Source organism: Microtus ochrogaster, chromosome 22 (genome assembly GCF_000317375.1).
Source record: "Microtus ochrogaster isolate Prairie Vole_2 chromosome 22, MicOch1.0, whole genome shotgun sequence".
Lineage (NCBI taxonomy): Eukaryota > Metazoa > Chordata > Mammalia > Rodentia > Cricetidae > Microtus > Microtus ochrogaster.
This window is the reverse complement of record NC_022023.1, coordinates 13,997,038-14,020,173: the sequence shown is the minus strand read 5'-3', so window position 1 is coordinate 14,020,173 and position 23,136 is coordinate 13,997,038. Positions and strand designations below refer to the sequence as shown.

The following is a 23,136-nucleotide window of genomic DNA, read 5'->3' as shown; positions in this document are numbered from 1 at the left end:
CATCTTTGGCAGTTAGCGTCTACCTTCCGACATACAGATGGCTAAGTCTGCCTTGGTTTTCCTTTTAGAATCTCCCCCTCTCCAGTTAGAACACGCGTAGACTATTTCCCAAAGACCTTGAACTCAAATTTTTGTTCAGATACTCCAGTGAGGTTCATTTTAATAACTAGACTAATTTAACGTGTGTTGCAGGCTGGAACTCTCTCTGCAGGTTCAGAGTAGCCCGTGTCTCAGGCGCTCTGTTCATGCCTCAAGTCCCACACTCGTTTCCTGGGTCGACTTTGGCCCCCACTTAGAATTTTGCTCCTCATATTCATTTCTTTAGAATTTCTTGACCTGATTTTCTATTCATGGCTACCATTTCCGTTTTTAGCTTTTGTAATGTGACAAGTGTGCTTTTCATCGAAACTCGGTCTTGTCTTCCTGCAGCCATCACCTCCTCCAGATCCCGTGAGGATTGGCTTTAGATGTTTTTTCCTTATCTTTTATAAAGCAACTGAAACTATTTGCTCTGGTTCCTTCCCTTAATGTCCTCTTTTCCCCACACTTCTGATTTCCATGCGCCTCACCATGGACGAGTCGCTATGCGGTGGTCCATTCTGACAGCTGAGAGTTGCTCTATCATCCATTGCAAAGGTTCTGGAAAGATCTGAGAGTCCTTGACAAGGACAGAAGAGGGATGTTTGGCTTCGTGGCAGTCTTCGCAACACCTGAACCAAGTTTCGCTTGCCTGTTTCCAGGGCTGTGGCCGGAGTGGCAGGTTACAAGTCACAAATAGCCCCAGTGAGAATCTTGGAAATCTTCAGCCATGCAGTTTCCGAGGAGTCTCTGACTCTTCCCTGGGACTTGCCCCTCTTCTGGCCTTATCTCAAGCAGATCTTACTCTGAGCTTTAACTCTCTGCTGCAAAACCTTCCGTTCAATCTTCAGGCATTTACAGGGAGGAAGGCTATGTTGTGTCCTTCCTCAAACCCACCTGGCCTGATCCATGCATCCCCCAAACAACTCCACCCTTGCAAACCTTCCCCAGTTTCTGGCTCTGAGATACACTTCAGATCCCACGTCAGGCCTTGGCACCTTTTATTGTAAATTGGAAGGGACAGGTAGGTCCAAAAGCACCAGTACCACCGAGGCTTCACTTTGCCAACTGGAAAATCGGCTTTGAGGATTACCAAGCAAGATTCCTGAAATACAAAACACCTGCAGGCCAACATTCTTTTCAAAATGCCTACCAAGATAAAAAGTCCCTAAACCACAACAAAAGGATTCCATGCAATCCACTGAGAAACCTCACATTCTGCATTTCTCTCCTGGCCAATGGTGCAGTCTCTGAGAAGCCTACAGTGATGAAACCTCTTTATCTTTATTGAGACTGCTTCCCAAATGTGTTTTTGCAAAAGTAAATTTTTTCCCTAAAATTTACAAATGTTCCTCAGGGAAGGCATTGGCGGCGTGCCGTGCGTGAGCAAGTGCCCTGAATCGAAGACAGTTGTTCCCCTTCTGCCTTTTGTTTTTGTGGAATGCACAAAATATGTCTTAATTCGTCGGAGGAGGTGAAGGCCAGGGACAGCCTCTTTCCAGAGAGACTGCAAAACAGCCCCACTTTGCACGTCTCTGCCCTGGGTTCCTGTAATCTTTGGTGAAGAATGAAGAAGCCTCCTTGGCCCGTGTGCCCCTGTGGACCTTCCCTTCCCAATTCCAGTTTCCAGTTCCATCTCATTTGCATTGTTTATAGTCTCCAGATTTATTTCTGGCTGACAGGAGGGAAGAGGCTATCCAAGGAGGGCGAGGTAATTTAATATGGGGTGAAATGAGCTTGTGAGGCTGATTAGGGAATCGCTAAAACCTGTTAGAATAGCAGGAATTAGTCTGTTCCTATTAAAAACCACTTTGCAGTTCCTGCCAGGAAGCACTCCCTCCTGAATCCTCTCCACCCACTCTGGCCCCAGCGGTGGCCCTGTGGCCCTCCTCCAGGCCCTGTTCCGTTCCCTGTGACACTGTTAAGCACATGGCATCGGAAGGAGCTGAATCTGTTTTCTCCATCAGCTGGTGAGCTCCAAAGACTGAAAACAGGCTTCTCCCTCCTCTGCAGCAGAGGGCCAGGCCCCTACCTGGTACTTGTACCTAGATGGTGTCACAGCCAGAGAGCCTGGGGCAGCATCACTGGCCAGCACGCGCCTTCCGTCCTAAGGAAGGATGGTCTCAAGTCCTTCCAAATCATCTGTGAGCCCTGCATCTAGGCAGAGATCAGCACAGAGAATGCTAGCTCAGCCCCAGGATGACCCTACCTCCTATGTCAGTGCTGAGGGCGGCATAGCTGAGGTGGTCCTGGTGGCATTAAAAACAAGCCATAGGGAGCAGATCCCCTTTTCCTGGGAATGGAGTTTTGCTTTTCAAGTCCAAATCTAACAGCATACCACTCAATAGCAGCTGCCCAGCCTAGCCAGCGAAGGTGCTTCTCTGCCTCCTAGTTTGATAGCCACACACTGGTTACTGAATGTGGTGTCTCTGCTTAATGTTCGGGCTAATTATTTTTGCCGCTCCTCTGCTAACCGAAGGGCGGGGCCTAAGTCGGGGTATCACTATGCCACACCCACGATTCTGTGTGGCGAGAGAGCACAGAGCATCACAAGAAGACTTCTCAGGAGTGGGAAGCCTAAGGACCAAAGCATCATGGGTTAGCCTATTTAAAATCAAAATGTACGTTCTTCCTGCCTCAGCCTCCCAAGTGTTGGGGTTACAGGCTTGGCCACCACCATACCCACCTTATTTTGTGTCTTTTTAGAAAAATTGTGAAAACGTAGAACGTGTTCATTAATAAAACTTTGGAAGATACGGGAAACCATTCAAGATAGAGGAAATTTCGCTCATAAGCCCATTATAAATTTGTTTAAGGTTTAAATTAAACAGTAGCAGTACCCCTTTCTGCCCCGGACTTTTCGCTGAAGGTCAAGCGCACTACCTTCTACTGTTGTTCTCTTTTTAGAAAACATAGTTTATATGAGTTCATTCTTTTTTTTAAATATTTATTTATTATGTATACAACATTCTATCTGTATGCCTGAGGCCAGAAGAGGGCACCAGACCCCATTGCAGATGGTTGTAAGCCACCATGTGGTTGCTGGGAATTGAACTCAGGACCTTTGGAAGAGCAGGCAATGCTCTTAACCACTGAGCCATCTCTCGAGCCCCCATGAGTTCATTCTTTTACATGCCATTTAATTAGTCATTCATTCTCCCGCGGGGAGCGTGACTCTCATCTCCACTATGGAATCTGGTGTAGGGCTCGCGAAGTGTACACACTGAAGAGGACTCTCTGTCCATGAATTCTGACGTTTCTGAAGCTCAAGCCCAGAAGTAGTGCAAAGATGATGATTTAGATTGACAGAGCTACCACGGAAGTACCCTGCAGAGGAGGATAAGAGCGTTCCTTTCCCTGCCTGCTAGCATCTCTAGACGTGTCCATCATCCCGTAAGCCGTATCTGTCTGCTGTCTGGTGTGAACTCAGAAGAGATGTGACCTTTTCAATCATGTTCTTTAATGGGAAATTCCATTTGGGAGCAGACAACGTTGTGGGTCTTTCCCTCTGAACTGCTTGTTTCTAGCATGCACACTCGTCCCAGGATGCTTTGTGCCTTTCCTGATTTCTTCTTGGCGGTCTCGATACTACTGTATTTGGACGGCTATGTGTGCTGCTAACATTGCCTTCTAACCTGGGTTTCTTTGACTCTTCTCTATGCGGTTTTCCAGCCCCCTGAATGTTTTGGCTGCTTAGAAACAAAACTATGTTTGTGCCTTTCTTCTGTGGGGTATGCAGAGCTGTAACTCAAAGATGTGCCCAGGCTTCTCCAAGTATAAAGAGTTTCAACAGCCTAGGTGGATGATGCTGTGCTGTTGATTTTTTTGTTTCTTTTTTGACTTTTTTTTCTCCCCAAAGATTCTCTGGCAGCTGATCCTTTATTTTTTTTTTCTCTTTGCATGTGTTACTTTTCTGCTGACCTGATCCAATCACAAACCATCATCTCATCTTGTATGGTCTATAAAGGTAAACTGTAGGACCTGCCAGTATCGTGTCTATCCTTGCCGGGTGGTGGTGGCGCACACCTTTAATTCCAGCACTCGGGAGGCAGAGGCAGGTGAATCTCTGTGAGTTCGAGGCCAACCTGAAATCCAAGAGTTAGTTCCAGGACAGGCTCCAAAGCTACCAAGAAACCCTGTCTCAGATAAAAATAAACACCTTGCCCTGTGCTTTGGGAGGATGCATCAATATTTCGAAGACATCATTTCTCCTGAAAGTAAATTATAAATTTAACGAAGCCTATTAACTATATCATCAAACTATTTTATGAAGTTAGGTAAGTTGATATTAAGTTTCTTTCATGTGGAAAAACACATTTAAGAGTAGCCAAGAAAACCCTACAGGGGATGTACCGGAAGACATTAGAACACAGGGCAGTGCCTGTACTTCAGGTAGCATGGCACTGGGGCTGGGCCGGATTAGTGACTGGTGGAATAGAAAAGAAAGTCCATAATTAGACCCAATCATGCATCGGGACTTGTCACAGGATGGAAGTGGTATTTCAGATCATTGTACTCTAAACAAATATCAGTGGGACAGCTGAAGAGTCGCATAATTGAAGACAAACATGGGCATCTATCTTATACCCTACGCAAGAGTAATTGAGCATCTAAATGTAGATGTTGAGGCCAGGAAAGCACCAGGGGAAAGCAAGGAGACGCCATTTTAATCTCTGTAGGAGAAAGGGCTTTCTATCTATCGGTGATTCGGACACATCATCATAAGCAAAGGTAGAAGACAGAGGACCACGTGGGAGAACATACTTATAGCATCTTTCTCTGCAGAGACAGCTCTTTTCAAGTGAGACCCCATGTGATAGTGTGAAGCTATAATCCTATCTCCCAGGAGGTGGAGACGGAAGGATAAGAAGTTCAAAGTCATCCTTGGCTACATGCAATGTTCAAAAACATCCTGGGATATAGCAAACATGTCTCATAAACAACATTGGAGAACAGGTCACCAAAATCCCAACAGAACAGTGGGGAAAAACCTGAACAGAAAATTCATTAAAACTCCCAATGCAAAAGCTGTTCCAAACATAAAGTGGTGTTCAAACGTAACACTGATGACTGAAATGCAAATTACGACATCTATTCTCACCTGTCAAACTGACAAAAACTGACGGCACATTCTGTTGGCCAAGAACATGGAGGAACAGACTTTCAGACATCAGTGGCTGGAATGCAAACTGGTACAGCCCGTCTGGAGGGAAATTTATCAAAACAGAAAGAATATCTATAGTTGACTCAGCATTCCCATTTCTAGATAACTGGTACCCTACAGGTACAACTCCAATGATAAAAAAAATAATACATGCTAGAATGTTCATTGTTTCTAATTCCACAACCCTTGAGAACACCTCACCATTCACACACGAGAGATGGTTGGGTAAACATGGCGAATCAACACAATTAAGTGCTGTGCAGTCCTGAGAATGAACTGGGGAAGAGCTAGCTCTGTGGACAAATCTGAAGGGTTCCTAAGATGTACTGTGTATGTCTGTATACATGTATGTTCATGTCTATGCAGGTACATGTTTATGTGCATGTATGTACGTACATGTATGTGGAGGCCAAAGGGCAGCCTCAGGTGTTGTTCCTTGGGTATCATTCACCCTGTTTGTATGTTTGCTTGTTTGCGAAAGAGTCTCTCAGTGGCCTGGAACTCACCAAGTAATCTAAGCTGGCTTGTTGGCAAGCCCCAGAGATCTGCTCATTTTTGCCCCTTCAGTGCTGGGATCACAAGTTTGCACCAACAGATGTGGTGGCGTATGATTTTCATCTCAACATTCAAGAAGCGGAGGCAGAAAGATCTCTGTAACTTTGAGGCCAGCCTGGTTTATGCAAGCTTCAGGACAGCCAAGGCTTGCATAGTGAGACCTTGCTTTAAACAAACAAGCAAATAAAAACCAACAACAAGAACAAAAAAATGGCCAACAAGTGCACGCCACTTCTGACGGTCTTTGGTTCCTTGTCAAGGAAAGGTGAATTGTTTGCAATGTCAACAAGACCGACTTAGTCTTCCTATTGGTGTTTCACTCAACTCCCTCAGCGAGATTGTGCGTACGTAGAGATGAGTGACTTCCATCTTACCTTCCGTCACTGCCTCTGTGCCATCGACAGATGCAGAGGGTGATGGACCATGACATCATCAGGCACTGTCAGGCAGGGAGGCACAGGAAGTGGTGTGGGGCTGCTGAGCAGCTGGCTAGCTTCCCAGCTCTGAGTGACAGACAGCAATGGATCTGTAGTCTCCATTGCGTGAATGAAATCATGGGTGCTTTCCCCACTTAGTCAGTAACTTTGGGCTTGTTGTTGATGCTGGCATGTCTCATTTCAGGAATGACCATCCCCGAAGAAGACGCTGATGTAGGGCAAGGCAGTAAATATTGCCTTGTGGCCATCGGGAGGCTCCAGGTAGGCAAAAAGCCTGTCGTTTTCATCTCCAATGAGGGCTTGTTACTGTGAGAAACAAGAGACTGAGTTTGGATGCCTCTTCATTTGGAAGTACCATGTAGTCAGTATTTGTGGGGTTATATAGTGCCTCACTCTGGGTAAGGATAAGGCTGAGCCTGGAGATAAAAGAAGGGTACCATGGAGGATACACCACAAAGGCCTTACTGTGCTGAGGGTTAGCAGACCTCTCTCCCACCTACAGGTTACTGCAGAAGTGAGTTCCTCCAGAAGTCACATCCTTGATAACCACCTTTGAAGTCTCCCACGGGCCTTGTGGGACAAAGTCCAAACTCATCATTCCATCCTCCTCTCCTTCCCTTCTTCTTATCTCACCACATCCTCTTTCCAAACCACACTGCTCCCTTCCCATGACGCCACCGCTTGGTTCCCCACCTCCATGAGTATTTTCGAGCTGTTTCTTCTACCTTGCGCTTTAGTTGCCGTCCTGCTTTTCAGCATTCCTTCTGTGTACTTCCTGCCTTCACAACCCTTGAGACCCTGACTCAGTACCAATCTCCTTAGTTCACACTAGACGATGCGGCTCCTTCACAACACACAGTTCCCACCTCAACTTCGTTTGCCTGACAAGGGCCTCTGGGTTAGGGGCGCCCTGTCCTGTTAAAAAAGTGAATTCACTTGAGGCTGGAGAGATGGTTCAGTGTTAAGAGAGTTGGAATATTCTTCCAGAGGACTTAGGTTTGATTCCTAGCACCCACATGACAACTCACAACTGTCTGCAACTCCAATCCCAAGGGGAATTGATGCCCTCTTCCTCAGGCACCAAGCACAAAGGTGGTACATAGACATACATGCAGGCCAAACACTCATACACATTAAGTAAGTAAATAAAACTTAAACGTTTAAATTTACCTGGTATCTGCTGTACAGTAGCCACTCGGTCAACTGGCTCATTCGTTCTTGCTTTGACATTCACGGTATTTTCCAAACTGAAGAAGGGGGGCATGGTTGACATAATCCGGAAGGCTCTGGTTTCACATCTTTGGTCTCCTAAGTCTGACCGTTTTCGAACAAATGAATAAGCGGTTCATTCACTTAAAACAAACACTGGGTCTTCACTGGGGTGTAAAACAAGAATGGTTGGGTGAATTCAGTCCAGAAATGCGTACCTTTTGAGTCTCTACACCAGTTACAGAGAGGAAGAAGAGAGAGGGAGAAAGTGGCAGCACTGAGCGCCCAGCCATCCCCCAGCATAGCGGGCAGTATCTCTTTTGGCATCACAAGTATAAATTATTCTAATTATCCATTATTTCCACTGACGAATAAGGGAACGAGTGCTCAGAAATGTAAAGAAAGTGGCCAAGCATTGGTTAAATCCCCCACGCTCATCTCTCCAGTGGCACAGAAGGATTTGTGTATGAGCTTCAAGGTCTTCACCTGCGCCGTTATCCACCCTCTGTTCCAGGTGACCAGCTCTCCTGTGTGCATGGACATGAGCGGCATGTCGGTGCCCACAGAGTTCTTGTCCCGGCATAACTCCGATGGGGTCATCACATTTGTGGACCCAAGATGCATCAGTGTGATTGGCTACCAACCCCAGGTCAGTGGCTAGCCCTGAGCTCCCAAAAGCTGGTGGAAGATTTAGCTTCTCTCAAAATGTGTGCATCTCCCTTGTTCAAGGTTCAGCGCCATGACCTCTTGGAGAAGTCACGTCGGGGGTCTAGAGTCTCTGTTTGTCTAGACTGACACCCTTCCCAAGGAAAACTGTTCATCGTAAGACAGCACCACGTTAAGTGGACTGCTTGTCTCCGGTCCTAGCCTTTCTGTGGCTCTCACTGAGCTTTCACAAAGGAGGGGGAGTTGAGTCTGTGTCACAATGCCCCAGGGATGTTGCTTCATCCTTTGGAGAAACCTTTCTACTTGAGGCATAGTTTCAAGTCTTTGCTCCAGATCCTTCCTGAAAAATTAGTGGCATGGGAAACGCAGGAGCCACCCAGGTGAAGCTGAGGAACCTCAATCACTTGTAGTGAAAAGCTGTGTCCTAAACCTAAGGATCTCTACCAGAGGAGACACTTAGGGACGAGTGTGGGAGGATGGAGATGTTACCAAATGAGCACTGGTCATATTTTGGCTTTGTAGTATGCTGACATTTATTATATTAATGATAAAAGACTTTGTGAAGTGTTATAAGATCTACAACTTATTGTCAGTTGATCTAGCTAACACACACACACACACACATACACACACACACACAAAACTCCCAGCTGCATTTGCGTATGGACATCTATGAAGAAAAGGAAAGAAAATAATAGTAACATATTGACAATTAAATCAATATAATGAACATGCAAGTATTTATTATATATCCTTCTACCTTTTCTATAGTTTTTTAAATAAAAAGATCATTAAAAAAGAAGGGTTCTTTGTTCTAAGAAACAGACTTTTGGGAAGCTTTGAGATGTGTTAACATGAGTTATTTTAATTGCTTGTTTTTTATTTGCTTAACTTTTATCCATGCTGGAATCAGCCCTGTGTGTAGATTTTAGAACTAGGAACAGTCCTAACCAGAAACATTATAGAGACTGTCTGTAATTCTGAAGCTAGGTTCGTGCGAACTGCGACCTCACCTCTCAGATAGAATAAGGGAAACGCCGATGGCCCTTACATTTCTGGACAGATCGGTGCATCCTGCAGCAGCAGCTTCCCAAGCGTCTGTGTGCTCCTGGGTGGGACATTGGAGCTGCCCCTTACCACTGAGTCAGCTCGCTTCAAGCATCTCATGCTGATGCACGTCCCCATCCTTGAGCTCACATCTTTTGCTGTTTAAGACATTTCCCTAGAGCGTGCTCAAGTTGCCCTTTGATGGGTTTTTTTGTATTCTGCTCCCATTCACTGTAAAACACCCAAGTTGGAGATGAAGACTGGATCTTTCAAATCACACCTGGCTAGTGAAGGTCAATAAGGAACAGGCTTGAGGCAAGCCCAGCTATTGTGGCCTCGTTCAGCCACTCGTTTCCATTCTTACACAGTTTTAGTTTTCGTGGTCAGCAGAGTCTGTTCTTGAGCTTACTTTGGATGTTTTTAAAAATATGTTGATTGCAGTTTGCCTCTTCCAGGCAAACAGGAAGAAAGCCGTGTTGTGAAGTTGCTGATCTAGCGCCCAAGCAAAATTAGAAACCAGTGAGGACTGAGCCAGGGGGGTTTTAGAATGGATGCAGACAGGAGGAAGGGCCGTTCTGTGTTTAACTTTACGGTGGGCAGGCAAGAGGAGGTGGGCTCGCAGGGATGTAAGCAATACCTTTGTCTCCGGGGTGGGGGGTAAGAGATGGAGAGTGGTCTTTGGGGTTATTAAAACTATCTGTCCCCTTTAGGACCTTCTGGGAAAGGATATTTTGGAATTCTGCCACCCTGAGGATCAGAGCCACCTCCGGGAGAGCTTCCAGCAGGTATTGCCCATGGCTACTGCTGCTGCTGCTGCTGCTGCTGCTGCTGCCTAGCGACCTACCTGGCGGGGAGGCAATAGCAAGAGGAATGGAGGCTACTGTGGGCTACCAGGCTGGGAGTGCCCTCCTATAATGTCACCCACCCACTCTGGGCAAGAGTTCAGGCAAAGGGAGTGAAATACATGAGGAAGTCATTGTCATTGTTATATGCAGGAAAGGAGGGCAGGTTCTGAAGAGTATCCCCAAGCACCAAGTCTAGAGAGGGTAACTGGGGAGAAGAGCCAGCTCACAGCTGACATGAGTTGTCAAGGGACAGTACAGAAGACATGGGAGATCATGCCAGAAGGAGGGGACATGCCAGACATGCCAGTGTGGTCTGCCCACTAGGAGGGTCCTCAGAAGTTCCTGGGTCTGACAAGGAGGAAGTAGCAGGCGGTGAAACCAGCCAGGTTGGGTCTGGGGCCTCCTGTGCAGCGCTGTAGAACCTCACTTATCTCCCAGGTCACATGATGGTAAGTAGCAATTGTTCTGAATGTGTAAGCAGAACAAAGCTCTGAAGGGCCTCTTGGGAAGCCCAGGGACACAGGGACACAGGGACACACACACACACACACACACAAAGAAATGAAAGATAAACCAGACCTTTAAAATGAGTGATGGGTCTCAAAGCTGTGCAAAACCTTTGAGAATCAGACATGGAAGGCAACTTAAGGAGAGAATCACTCAGATGGGGAGAGTGGGGGAGAGGCAGCCCGAGAATGGTCACCATAAGAATGGCACTGTGTGCATCATTTCTGTCACTCTGTAACCAACACCCCTAGCATGAGTCCCAGGAGGAAGGTGGCAGGAGTTAGGAGAGGCTCACTGAAGCAAAGGGACAGAGCATCACACTTCAGCAAGATAGAGCTAATTCAGAAGGAGGGCTGTTGGCTCCTGAACTGGCCTGGGGGGAGGGGAGAACTCCCTCGGGCAGACTCTGACGTACTGGGGGGGGGGTTGTTAAAAATGAACAGAAGAGACCTTCCTTTGAGTCACTTTTCAAGAGGGAGGAATCTGCTATCATCTGGAGGATGCGCTTACCTTGGCATTTTGGTTTGCAAGTTTCTCAGTCTCAGCCAGGGGAGGCCTCCTCATCTGCAGAAACCTGGGCCTCTGGTTTCACACCTACGTGGCTGACACTGGGGGGAGGGGCTTCCTCCTTGACCTCAGTTCTGTTCTGACATCACTCCTTCCCACTCAGGTTTCCTTTCCTTTCCCTAGCCCTGCCTGGTCGGCTGCTTCACACTCTTCTGCAGCCGGGAGAACATCAACCAGAGAACTTCTTCCTCCTAACCTCGACTGCAGGGTGGCCCCAGCCCACTTGTCCTCTGGCTTTCTGCCTGCCCCCTTCCAGGCAGCTCTTCACCTGTCATCCGAGGGGCCAGGGTCCTCCACACCCAGCACACGGCAGCCCCTCCCTCACACCACTCCCAGCCAGTTGCCCAGGACAAAGCTCAGCATCCCTTAGGCACAGACCGCATGGCAGGTCCTCCTAGAACAAGACACCATGATGTCTCCCTGCTTCCTCCTGTCATCCCTGCCCCCTCCTAACTGACTGAGCAATTGTTCCCTGCCCCCCCCCTCTCTGTTGTCCTTTCACTCCAAGCCTTTGTAAAAATACAAACTGGGTTTAGTCACACAGTTCATTAAAACTTGCCAGCCATGGTTCATATACCTAGAGTTAAAATGTGTTTCTTCCCATGGTTTCAGGCTCATTCCATGCTTCTTTGGACACGATTCCTCAGTCTCACTGGCTTCCCTTTACTTCTTGAACATTCTCTTTTCCGTCTTCTGGCTATGACTTAGCCATTCCCTGGCTGGAATATGACCCCCTGCTCTTCACATGGCTGACAGCTCTCAACCCGTGTCATCTGTGAGATCTTTCCAGCAGCTAAGAAAGAGGTCTGTCTGATCTTCCTGTACCCCTCGTTTCTCCTTTACCACGTGCCGTTTCTTCTGTTGATTTCCTCTTTTTTCATCTCTTTCACTGGAACTTGGCTTGACTGTGGGCAGACCCCTATGCCCGTACTTGTGAGCATCATCTCCATGAGGGCGGATTTGAACCAAGCTGCCTAAGCAGATCAGCTGACTCCCATTTGGGGACAGTGTGAAGTCAGAATGGGGGAGACTTTACCAGGATGCTTTGTGCCACGTTTACTAAGTGTGCAGAAGTAACGGTAACTTGCCTAGCCAGCTTTGGGCTCTGTGGGTTTCATCTTTCTGGGAATATGGATGTGAGTCTCTCATGGTGATGGATCTGTCATCCTGTTTCCAGTAACTATCCAGATCCTTCTTCACGCGTTTTTCCATGGAACCCCCAACCCTATCCCATACTGTCCTCATGTTTTTCCTAGTAGACAATGGGACTAAGAGTATCATCCATTCCCACTGCCATCATGATGAAGCATGTCTAAACAGAAAGAGTGGGTGTGGAGTAGGAGCCTGCTCTAAGTTTCTCTCTTCTGTTTGACCTCTTGGCAAACTGACTGAAAAGCGGATTCTGGGAGCGGATTCACTTTCCCGCCCCCTGGGAAGGTACACTAACACCACACTAAATTCAGAACTTGCTTGTGTGCTCTATGGGCTTCCTGTCTGGGCAGTTCAGTGCTTTGTTTCAAACCAAAGTTCAAGGGCTGACTCAGCTTTCTCAAGAACAAACCACTTCCCTTTATCAACATTGGTCCCCCTTCATTGTTGGTGGCCAGTGCCCAAAGAACACAAACTCGGGCCAAGTCTGGGTGTGCCTTGGGATGTCTTAACGGCTATACAGTCGCTGCCCGTGTGTCCTGGACCTGAGCCAGGGCTTCCCCTTCTGATGCCACAGCCTTGGTTTCCCTTTCACTCAGGGATGAGGTAGCAGGTCTCAATACAAGTTATTGAAGCTGGCTACCAGGATAAGATGTCCAACTCCTTTTGTTCCCAAACCTGTGAGGTTCCCGTGGCATCTGTAGTTTACACCATCAAATGTGACAGGATAGAGTGGAGCCCGGGTGAGATGGGAGTGGATGCTCTGGAGGCCCTGGTCGTGCTGTTATGACCCAGGGCAGGATGGATGGCAGGCGATGGTGATGATGATGGTTTGTGGTCCTCACTCATGATGATAGTGTTGATCATAAATGGTAGTAATAGTGATAACGGTAATAATGGTAATGACTAGGATGGTGCTGATGGTTGTACTAGTAATGGCTTTGACTGTGGTAACTATAGATGGTTATGATGATGATAATGGTGGTGATGGTGGCGATGGTGGTGATGGCAATAACTGTGATGGTGATAACAGTGATTGCAGTGGTGATGATGAGGATGACAGTAGTGGTTGTAATGATGTTGATAATGGTAGTGGTCATTTATGAGGATGATGGCAATAACTGTGATTGTCATAGTGATGGTAATTAGTGCGATGATATTGACAATGATTGTGAAGTGATGGTAACAGTAATGATTGTAAGGGTGATGGCTGTAGTAGTAACGATGGTGGTGGGTGATAATGGGGATAGTAATTGTGATATTATGAGTAGTCATGGCCCCCCCATAGGCTCATATATTTGAATGCTTGGTCATTAGACAGTAGTGCTACTTGACATGGATTAGGAGGTGTGGCCTTGTTGGAATAGGTGTGGCCTATTGGAGAAAGTTTGTCATTGAGGGTAGCCTTTGGAGTTTCAAATGCTCAAGACAGGCCCAGCAATCAGCCTCAGTCTCTTTCTCTCGCTCTCTCCCTCTTTCTCCCTCTCTCTCCTGCTGCCTGTGAATCCAGAGGCAGAACTCTCATCTCCTCTCCAGCACCATATCTGCCTGCTTGTCAACATGCGTCATGCCAAGATGACAATGATCTAAACCTCTGAGTTGAGACTATAAGCCAGCCCCAATTAAATATTTTCCCTTACAAGAGTTGCCATGGTTAGGGTATCTCTTTAGAGGAACAGAACATTTACAAAGACAGTGAGGATGGTGGTGGTTAAAGTGATGGCAGTGGTTGTAACAGTGATGATGATGATGATGATGATGATGATGATGATGATGATGATGACACCCGTGAAAGCTGCTTTCCTGAAGAGCCGAACTGAGCTAGGTCTTATGGTCTTTGCAGTCTCTTGTACTACTAGCCCCACATTTGAGTGAAGCACACCATGGTGGTCACTCTGAAACATAAACTAGCCCGGCTCGCATGCATAGTTCAGTCCCCATCACTACTCAGCTTTCTTGCCTGTACATGGTTATCACGCTGTGCTCTCCACAAAGAGAGCCCTCAGTCTTATTTGCCAGTGTCATGCCTACCCTCCATTTCCCTCTGGAACTCTTCATTCGGGTCAGGACCTCAACAGCAGGTCAACTCCTGGCTCTCCTGGTGAGCCCCTGACATTTCATTGTGGGTTTTTAGTAGATTCTATGGGTTATGGCTCTCCATGTCTCCCTCACCCCTGCTGGGTGACAGGTACTTTGGAACAGAACATTCACTGAGGCAATGGGGACTCAACACAGGGTGTTAAGGTTGGTAAACCAAGGATTCAGATCATGCCCGTGTTTTTTCCCTGCCTGTGGTTCCAAAGCCTCAGCAGCCCATCTTTCTAATGCAGTATCCTGCTGTGTGGCCTCATGGAATGGTGGGGCAGGGCTGTCAAAGTTCTTTGTCTTTTCTCTACCCTCACCCCCTTAGCTTTATACAAGTAGGATCTACTGACACCATGAAGATTTCTCATACCCCTTCAGATCTTCCTGTGGGAAGAAACAGAAAGCATATACCCTCTGCACACTCAGGACAGAGGACAGAGGTCTATGCATGCATGCTATAGGCACCAAGGGAGCCCTCAGGCTGCTGACTTGAGAGGATGTGGCTTTGGTTTCTGGCTCCTGGGAGGGAAGAGTCACATCTCTGTTAGGAGGCTGTGATGGTCTGAATAAGAATAGCCCCCAAAGGCTCATGCATTTGAATGATTCATCATCAGGGAGCTGTACTACTGGAGAAGGATTAGGAGGTATGGCCTTGCTGGATGTGTGCCACTGGGTGTCTTAGTTGGGGTTTCTATTGCTGTGAACAGACAACATGACCACAGCACCTTTTATAAAGAAAAAGCATTTAATTGGGGTGACTTACATTTTGAGAGGGTTATAGTCCATTATCATCATGGTGGGACAGGGTGGCATGCATGCAGACATGGTGCGGGATAAGGAGCTGGGAATCCTACATCAGGGCGTACAGGCAACAGGAAGTGGTCTGTCTTACTGGGTGTAGCTTGAGCACAAGAAACCCGAAAGCCCCCCCACACACACACACACAGTAACACACTTCCTCCAACAAGGCTACACCTCCTGTTAGTGCCACTCCCTTTGGGGCTGGGGGCCATTTCCTTTCAAACCACCACATTGGAGGTAGGCTTTGAGGTTTCAAAAGCTTCTCTCTCTCTCCTCACCCCTCTCTCCTCTCCTCTCTGCTTGTAGATCAGAATGTAACTCTCAGCTACTCTCCAGCACCATGAGTATCTGCTGCCATGCTCTCTGCCATGCTGATAAAGGATTAAGCCTCTGAACATGCAGGTCCCTCACATGTGCCTTACCAAGTCTCATGGTGTCCCTTCACAGCAGTAGAACAGTGACTGAGACAGGGACCAGCTGTCTGTGAGGCAGCATCCTCTGAGAAGGGCAGCTTTACCTCATCCCCCAGCCAGCCTCCTTCTGGGTGCTGACAAGGAAAACCGCTGCCTCTTCCAGCTTTCTGTCGGTTTTTTTTTGATCACTCATATGTTCCCCAAGAGGGTCTTGTCTGATACTGTGCAGTGTGGTTGCGCCTGGTTTTCTCCAGGGACCTTGTGGAAGAAGTCAGCTAGCTGCTTCTGCTCAAGTCTGGGATGACCAGGGCCACGAAGTCAGCTTGTGAGGTGTGCAGTAGGTGCTGCTCTGTGCCAGGCACTGGGCTCGACTGTGTGAGCCTCAGTCACATGTCTGCAGGCTGTGTACAGTATGGTAGAGACTGCAAACCCCCAATGGGAAGCAGGATGCAGACACGGTGCTCTTAGGAAGACTCTGACCTTGCCTAGTTCTAGAATCCGGCTCTGCTGTTGTCAGCAATCCGACTGCATTCAGACCCAGGAAGACTGCAGACTTCACATTCCCAGGACCTGAGGGCTGTGCTTGCCTACTACAATAGGGACTTCTGCTTGCCTTATCTTGTCCTTGGGGACTGTCACGTCCAAGTGAGGTCTGTTTGTCTTTCAGATAGCTTCTCTATCACCCACTTCTTTCTCTTCTGTGAGAGCAACACCTGGCTGCCTCATTTGTATACCTTTGTATTGTGTGAATGAATAGAGAGAAAAAAACAAGCTGTCTCCAGAGGGATAAGCTTGAAACTGTGGCTGTAGGATCACAGTTCTTGTCCCCTCTTCACCACCAAAGCTGTCTGGTCTTGGAGAACTTAATTCTTATGCATCCTGGTATTGCCACATGTAAACAGTGAAGCCACCTATCCAGACCCTGCTGGGCTGCATTACATCAAAGTGCGTTGAAAACCGTGCCACAACATGAAAGTAGTGGCAGATCAATACGTGCTCATAAATAATGCATACAGATTTATCATTTTATTTCACCTCCTTCCTGAGAGTTTATTTGATCTATTTTACAATGTCAAACAGAGGTTAAAATTGTATGTGAACTAAGTCCATGATGCATTGTTGCTGCACGCTTCAGTGAGACAGTTACTCCAGAGTGTTAGCATCCAGCCCAGTCATGCCCAAGGCAAGAAAGAGAGAAAGGAGGGAGGGAAGGAAGAAAGGAGGGAGGGAGGGAGGGAGGGACGGAGGGAGGGAGGGAAGGGAAGGGAAGGGAAGGGAAGGGAAGGGAAGGAAGAAAGGAAGAAAGGAAGAAAGGAAGAAAGAAACACAACTCTTAAGGTGTTCTCACAATCTGATTTGTATCTACTAAATTAGAAGAAGCATTGACTGTTATTGAATGACCCAAGGGCAGTGCCCTCTCTGTTTCAAGGGGAAGCAGACGGAAGTGAGAGCTTAGCTGCTCCCCATCACTCTTTCTCTCCCCCCCCCCCTACTGTTGCTGGCCGCAGCACCTCACTCTGAGGTCCTGCTGACTTCTCAGCAGCCGGCCACCCATTCCCTCTTCCTCCTCCTGCTGACTTCCTTGTCCAAATGTTTTTGCAGGTGGTTAAACTGAAGGGCCAAGTGCTGTCGGTCATGTATCGGTTCCGCACCAAGAACCGGGAGTGGCTGTTGATCCGTACCAGCAGCTTCACCTTCCAGAACCCCTATTCCGATGAGATTGAGTATGTCATCTGCACCAACACCAATGTCAAGTACGTGCTCCGTCCCCTCTTGGGCTGATTATTCACATATGAGTCGCGTCCTGACCGGCTTTGCTGAAGGCTCCCTCCCCCCCCACCCCCTCCCCCGCAGGCTGTAGCTGCAGCCTGAAACCCCCTGCAGGGTGGAGGAGGAAGAAAAGGGGAGACTCTGGGTTCCTGTGACTGTGGGGTGCATGCATCCATTCCGTATTCAGGCCAAGCAGAGAAGAGCTCTGCCCATGCCTGCCTCCACATTCTATGGTGCTAGCCACTCCTGGTCCTGCTGATGCTAATGAGTAGAAGAAGCTTCTGGAAGCTCTGGCCAAGGCCAGGCAGCCTGTTGTATCAGGGAGCACTACCACATAAGCCCAGAAGCCCCCCTCGCTGTTCCGGGCCCAGGATCCCTGCTTCTGTACATATTCCCTATCCCTGGAGTTGGCAGGTAGACCTGAGTTCTCCCTTGACTCTGCTGGTTCCTAGCTTTATGAGCTCGCATAAGTCACTTCCTCGTCTGTGACATGGAGTGATTTTCCTCTTTTTCTCTGTGTAACTTTAGAGCTCACAGGTTTGGCCAGGCTCTGACTCGGCTTCCTGGTGCTGGGATCACAGGAACAATGCTGAACCTGGATCGTTTACATGCATGCTTGGGGTAGCAAACACAGCTTGTCATGCTCCACTGACTATGTCATCTCCCCAATCCATGCCCCCTCCTTTCCAGAGTTAAGCTTAGATCTGTGGGATAGACTTGTGGACACGGTGTCTCCTATATGCTGTAGGGAACATGCCTCCTCAGGTCAAATATAGAAGAAATACAGATGAAGCTGATTTTAGATACTTCCATTTATATACTATTTTGAGACTTTTATTTTTTTGGAGAGATGGTTTACAAAGCTGGCCTGGAAGTCTCAGAAGTCTACCTGCTTCTTCGTTTTCCATAATTTGACTTTACTGTATTGTGAAAGCGCTGCACGTTTAAGGGAAACCACTCTTTGAACTTGAATCTGCTCCTCCCCCGTGTTAGCAATGTGCTAAAGAGAAAGTTCCCAGGATGCTAAGCTGTGGCAGTGCGCGGCAGCTCCATGTAGCCATACACGTATGAGAGAAAACAGCCATCACTCTCCGTGTGTTGCTAAGCTTGGTGCTGTGAGTTAGGGGCACTGGTGCTTGTTTTCAATACCACGCCCATGCTGGATTCATCAGGTGTGACCCTGGTGTGAGCTAGGGGGCAACCGTACCCAGCAAGGAACCATGTGGACACAAAGGTGTCCCAGTGAATTAAAGCACATGGAAGCCACGTCTAGGGTGACAAAGAATGTATAACGAGACTGGCATACTGCCCTTGTGTCTGCCACTCATGGCCAGTGGACCTCCCAAACTCCATTTCCCAGGTTCAGTCGGGGATGGTCCTGAGCCCACGGCCTTCTTGGCCTCATCTCCTGAAGCAGGGGATCCTACTAAGAAGGTGCCTGACCCTCCATCAGAGCGTTCATTTCCACCAGGCCTTGCCGGGCCACTGCTACCATTCAGCTCATCCCAGCCCCTTGCAACCTGGCTCTCACGCTAGTCCAGCAGCTGCCGCACGCCATCCAGAGCACACATCTCTTGCTCCCAGGAACTCCCCCCCAACTGTCTGCTGGACCAGCTCTCATTCGAGACATTTTCTCCCTTTCTGTACTTGGTACAGCTGGATTCTTCTTCTACCCCATCTGCTGGTCAAACCTGTAAATGGAACAGAAGAAAGATGAGAAGCCGTGGATCCAGATGGGCAAAAAGATGATCTTATCTCAATTTTCTATGTCCTCTTCTGTCTTGGGTTTTGGATCGAAATGAGGGAATTCCATTTCTCCCCATCAATGCCACAGTGTGGTAGAGGGGTGCTCTTTACCTGGGAACCAGAAAGGCACCCTTGAGTGACACACCCATATCTGATCCTCGGTCTCATGAAGCTAAGGAAGGCTGACAGATGGGAGCAGAGTCAACGCATGGGGCCAGGAGGGCCCGGGCGCTGCTGAGTTCCAGGTGTAGAGTGACAGGCTTCTTGGGTACCCACAATCTGGGGGCTCGAGGTCCTTGCCAGGGAGAGGGATAAGAGGTACGGTGCCAGCCCTGACCTGCTTAGCACCTGTGTGAGCCAGATCTCCGCCGTTAGGCTTGTCTCTCCCAATATGGGCTCACACCTGCCAGTTCAGGCTGCCAAGAAGTCATAGAAATAGACAAACACACCAACTGCTCAGAGTCCTGCACACTGTTCCAGAATCTCCCCCCTTTGGATGCCAACAGGTTGGCTGGTTGTTAGGGAAAGCCACCTCCTCTCTGGATTCTGCCTCCTTCTCTGGCCCTCATCCCTTTTTGTTCCTTCGTAACTCATGGTTGTGTGCACAGGCCTATACAGAGCAGGGGCCCTGAGGCTGCCTACTCCCCGTGGGTGACGCTGCTCCCTGGGCTTTGAGAATGCCATCTGCACCACACTGTCAACCCTGAGTCCTCCCTGTTGATGAAGCTTGTTCCTCTCTCACGTCAGAGCCACCCCATCTATAGTAACAGCCCTGAGTCTTGGCCGGGCACCCAGCAGCCTTCTAGATTTGGATGAGAAGAACAGACTGACGCTCCTTGTCTGGAGGGGGAGGTTTGGCACCTTTAAGTTTTCATCATTCCCTTTCTTCCAGTGTTTGTTAACCTTCTGCTGTCAGAGTCACATGTTTGGTCACAACTAATGAAGCTGGATCTTCCTGATCACCATGACCAGACATGGCCTGTGCCAGTCAAGATGGCTGCATCACTGTTCTTGTCCTTAAGGGGACCCTGGTCCCAGGAAACCTAAGGCTCAGGCTTCAAAACCATGAGAACATGAGGAGGACAGGTGACAGTGGATAGGTACAGAAAAAGAAGACGACAAACCAGTCCCCAGGGCCTGCGGAAACACCCCCAGGAGGCAGCCTTGACATGAGGCCCAGAAGCAAAGTCACTCTCCTCTGCAAGCCAGCCCCACTTGAGAGGGTTGGCCTTCTTTTCCGATAAGCCAGGCAGTTTTGAAAAGAAAGAAAAGCATTTAGTTCAGGGGTGGACGATCTTGCCTCCTCAGGCCGCTCATTCTCAGTAGCTCCTGGAGGATGCGCAGATCAGAAAGCCCCTGAGATTGATACCTGTAGCATCAAGAGCAGCAGCAGTTTTCTAAGGTAGGTGAGGTGTTCAGTGGTAAGGCTGCAAAGCTCGCTGCAGACGGTAGAGGGCAGTGCTAGCCACACGTCCGAGTTGACGAGCTTTCTTGAATTTGTGAGGTCAGCCTTGCCAGCTGTAGGCCAGCTAATTAGGAATGATCCTCCAATGCCCCGTGCTTCGTGGGAGGAGCGGGGAGTTGCTTGCCCGGTAACCTTCAGCTGAGAGCATCCAAAAGCAACTTCCTGAAGAAGTTAAGCAAGCGCTGGGTGTTTAGCATTTGTGCTAAGCTGCTGAAAAGGCTCTTTGTCACCTCTGACTTCTTCCTGGCCCAGAAAAACAGGCTGATGCAACACACTGACTGGGTACACATCTCGGAACAGTGCCAGGTCTTGGTGTTAGGGAGCAGATACTCTGAAAGACCAGTCGTAGGCTAACTAGGTGTCAATCATGTCCATCTTTTTCACATTGGCTCAGCCTAGCTCCTGAACTTTCATTTTCTACCTTTCTTCAGGGAACTAACATGCAATTCTCCTTAGGCCAAGCCTCTGTTATTAAAATAGCACAGTCTGGGGTTGTCTCAGGTTTTCAGGACACAGGTTCCTAGTGTGTGTATACATGCACATGAACTTGTGTGCACCCGCGTGTGTAGATGCCTGGGTACAGATGTATGTGTCCTTCTGTGTGCATGAATCTATGCATGTGTGCAGGGATACACAGCTAAGTGAGCACGAACACGGGTTCTTAAAGTCCCACTAGGCCCAAGGTTCAGCTAGCCAGTGATCACACATACTTGGCTCCTTCTGTAGCAGTTACCTGCTTGGCAGTAGGTGGAGAATGGATTGTATGCAATCTCTGAAGGAGTTAGGATATAAACTGTAACCCCAGAGCCTAAGGAGCAGGGCCAGGAGTGTGTGCTAGGAGCAAAGACACTGTCCTCTTTTGTCTTCCTTGCTGGAGCTGTCTTTCTGCAAACCAGGCAACAACTGCCGGTCAGCGAGGGGCTGAGGCTCTTCCCATCACAGGCCCTGAACCTAGGCAGTGTCTTGGTCCCTGCCTTTCCTTACCCTTGGAGGAGAACATGAGAACTAGAGCTGCAGGTGCTGCCTGGGACCCTAGCCCATGTCCTTCTCTGCCGCTGTAGAGGCCTTGGTGGCCTCTCAGGGGACGGTCACCTTCATCAGGCTGCTGTCGAGCCAACCCACAAGGCCAAGGGGCACTTTCTCTGAACTGATACAGGGTCATATCATTTCCTATCCAGATTGAGTCAATGCCAGGTGTCCAGAGTCCCCCCAGGAGCCCTGGGATGTGGAGGGTGTTTATTCTGGACTGGGCGGAGGGGAAAGTACAAGGTCCACAGCCCTGCCAAACTGAATTAGAACCCCTTCTGTGCCACGTTCTGTCTGGGGACACCACTTAAACTGGCCGAGCCTCATCTCCTCTATCTGATAATTGATTGTCTTATACCGTAAAGATGTAAAGTGTTGGCGGAGTACTGGTGATCTGTCTTACGTTCTGATATTAGCAGCCTGCCAGTGAGCCATCATACTTCCCTGAGATGCAGGGAACAGGAAACAAAGTTGATAATGGAGTAAGAACAAGGAAGTGCGGTGATGCTTCTTTTATAGTTAAGATTATATTGATTCTTTTTAAAAAATTGAAAGGGTCTCGTGTTGCCTGGACTGGCCTTGAATATGACCTTGAATTGCTGATTCTCCTGCAGATTCTGGGATTACAGGCATGGGTCTCCATAACTGCCTGTGTGTGGCACTGGGAATTAAACTCCCAGTTTCATGCATGCTAGGCAAGTGCTCTACCAACTCTGTTGCATCCTAACCCTCTTTTAAAATTTTTTGAAATCTCAATTTGTTTTGAAAATTACTCTTGGTGCTCCATTCTGCGGATGGGCTTCCACAGCCTGGGGAACATCACACACTTCTAGTCCCATCCTTGCCTTTGCTCCTAGGCTCTTGTACCATCCTGAGATGGCAAATCCTTCACTCCCTTAGAACCCCAGTCTTCTCCTCTGTCTTCCCCTGGCACTCAGTTCCACCAGAGCAAGAATCTGGGGGTTTCTGAATGAATCATCAGAACTGGTCTTTGGCTATGGGGGTTTGCTTTGCCTTAGCCTAGTTCACTGAATGGACATCTCAGTTTGATTCCGTAGCAGCTGCTCAGCAGGTTCTCCAGCAGAACCTCTTCCCTGGGGTCTCCAGAACTGAGTTCCTTGCTCTCTACCTTGCTTGTAGCATCTGAGTTAGGGGCTTCACTGTTCCCTGAAAGCAATCCTATCTCCCTACTTTAAAACTTGAAAGTGCTGGGTGTTTCCCAGCACTCCAACATGACAGCCTGGCAGAGCAGGAGGTGCCTAGCAGAGTAAGAGGAGCCAACCGCCTCGAGAACCAACCCTGAAGTCAGACCTTGCTCTGCTGTAGCCAAACATCTCTGACCTACCCCGAGCCTTCAGCTCCAGCTTCTCGACTTTAGCATGTGGATAAAATAACCCCCATGAGAATCTGGTGCGAGGCTGGATGAAGAAGAAGACATGCACCCGGATGGCCAAGTGTGCACACTACAACCAGCGGCTTTGTTAGGGGCTGAAACCAACTGCTTTCCTGAATTTTGCTTTTAAAACAATTTTAGTACTATACTTTTTATCTTGCATGAAATAAAAGTCATTAGATGAAGCTGTTTGAGCCAGGCGTGATGGCGCCT

General features: G+C 48.3%; 1 protein-coding gene across 1 annotated transcript in view; it reads left to right on the top strand.

Annotated features, from left to right (window-relative positions):
• Arnt2 (aryl hydrocarbon receptor nuclear translocator 2) overlaps window positions 1-23,136 on the top strand; it is a 147,212-nt gene that overhangs the window by 101,845 nt on the left and 22,231 nt on the right. Inside the window, exons 8-12 of the mRNA XM_026784429.1 lie at window positions 741-783; window positions 6,373-6,495; window positions 7,958-8,092; window positions 9,867-9,941; window positions 17,126-17,277. Coding sequence (XP_026640230.1) covers window positions 741-783; window positions 6,373-6,495; window positions 7,958-8,092; window positions 9,867-9,941; window positions 17,126-17,277 — 528 coding nt within the window. The remainder of the gene's footprint in view (window positions 1-740; window positions 784-6,372; window positions 6,496-7,957; window positions 8,093-9,866; window positions 9,942-17,125; window positions 17,278-23,136) is intronic.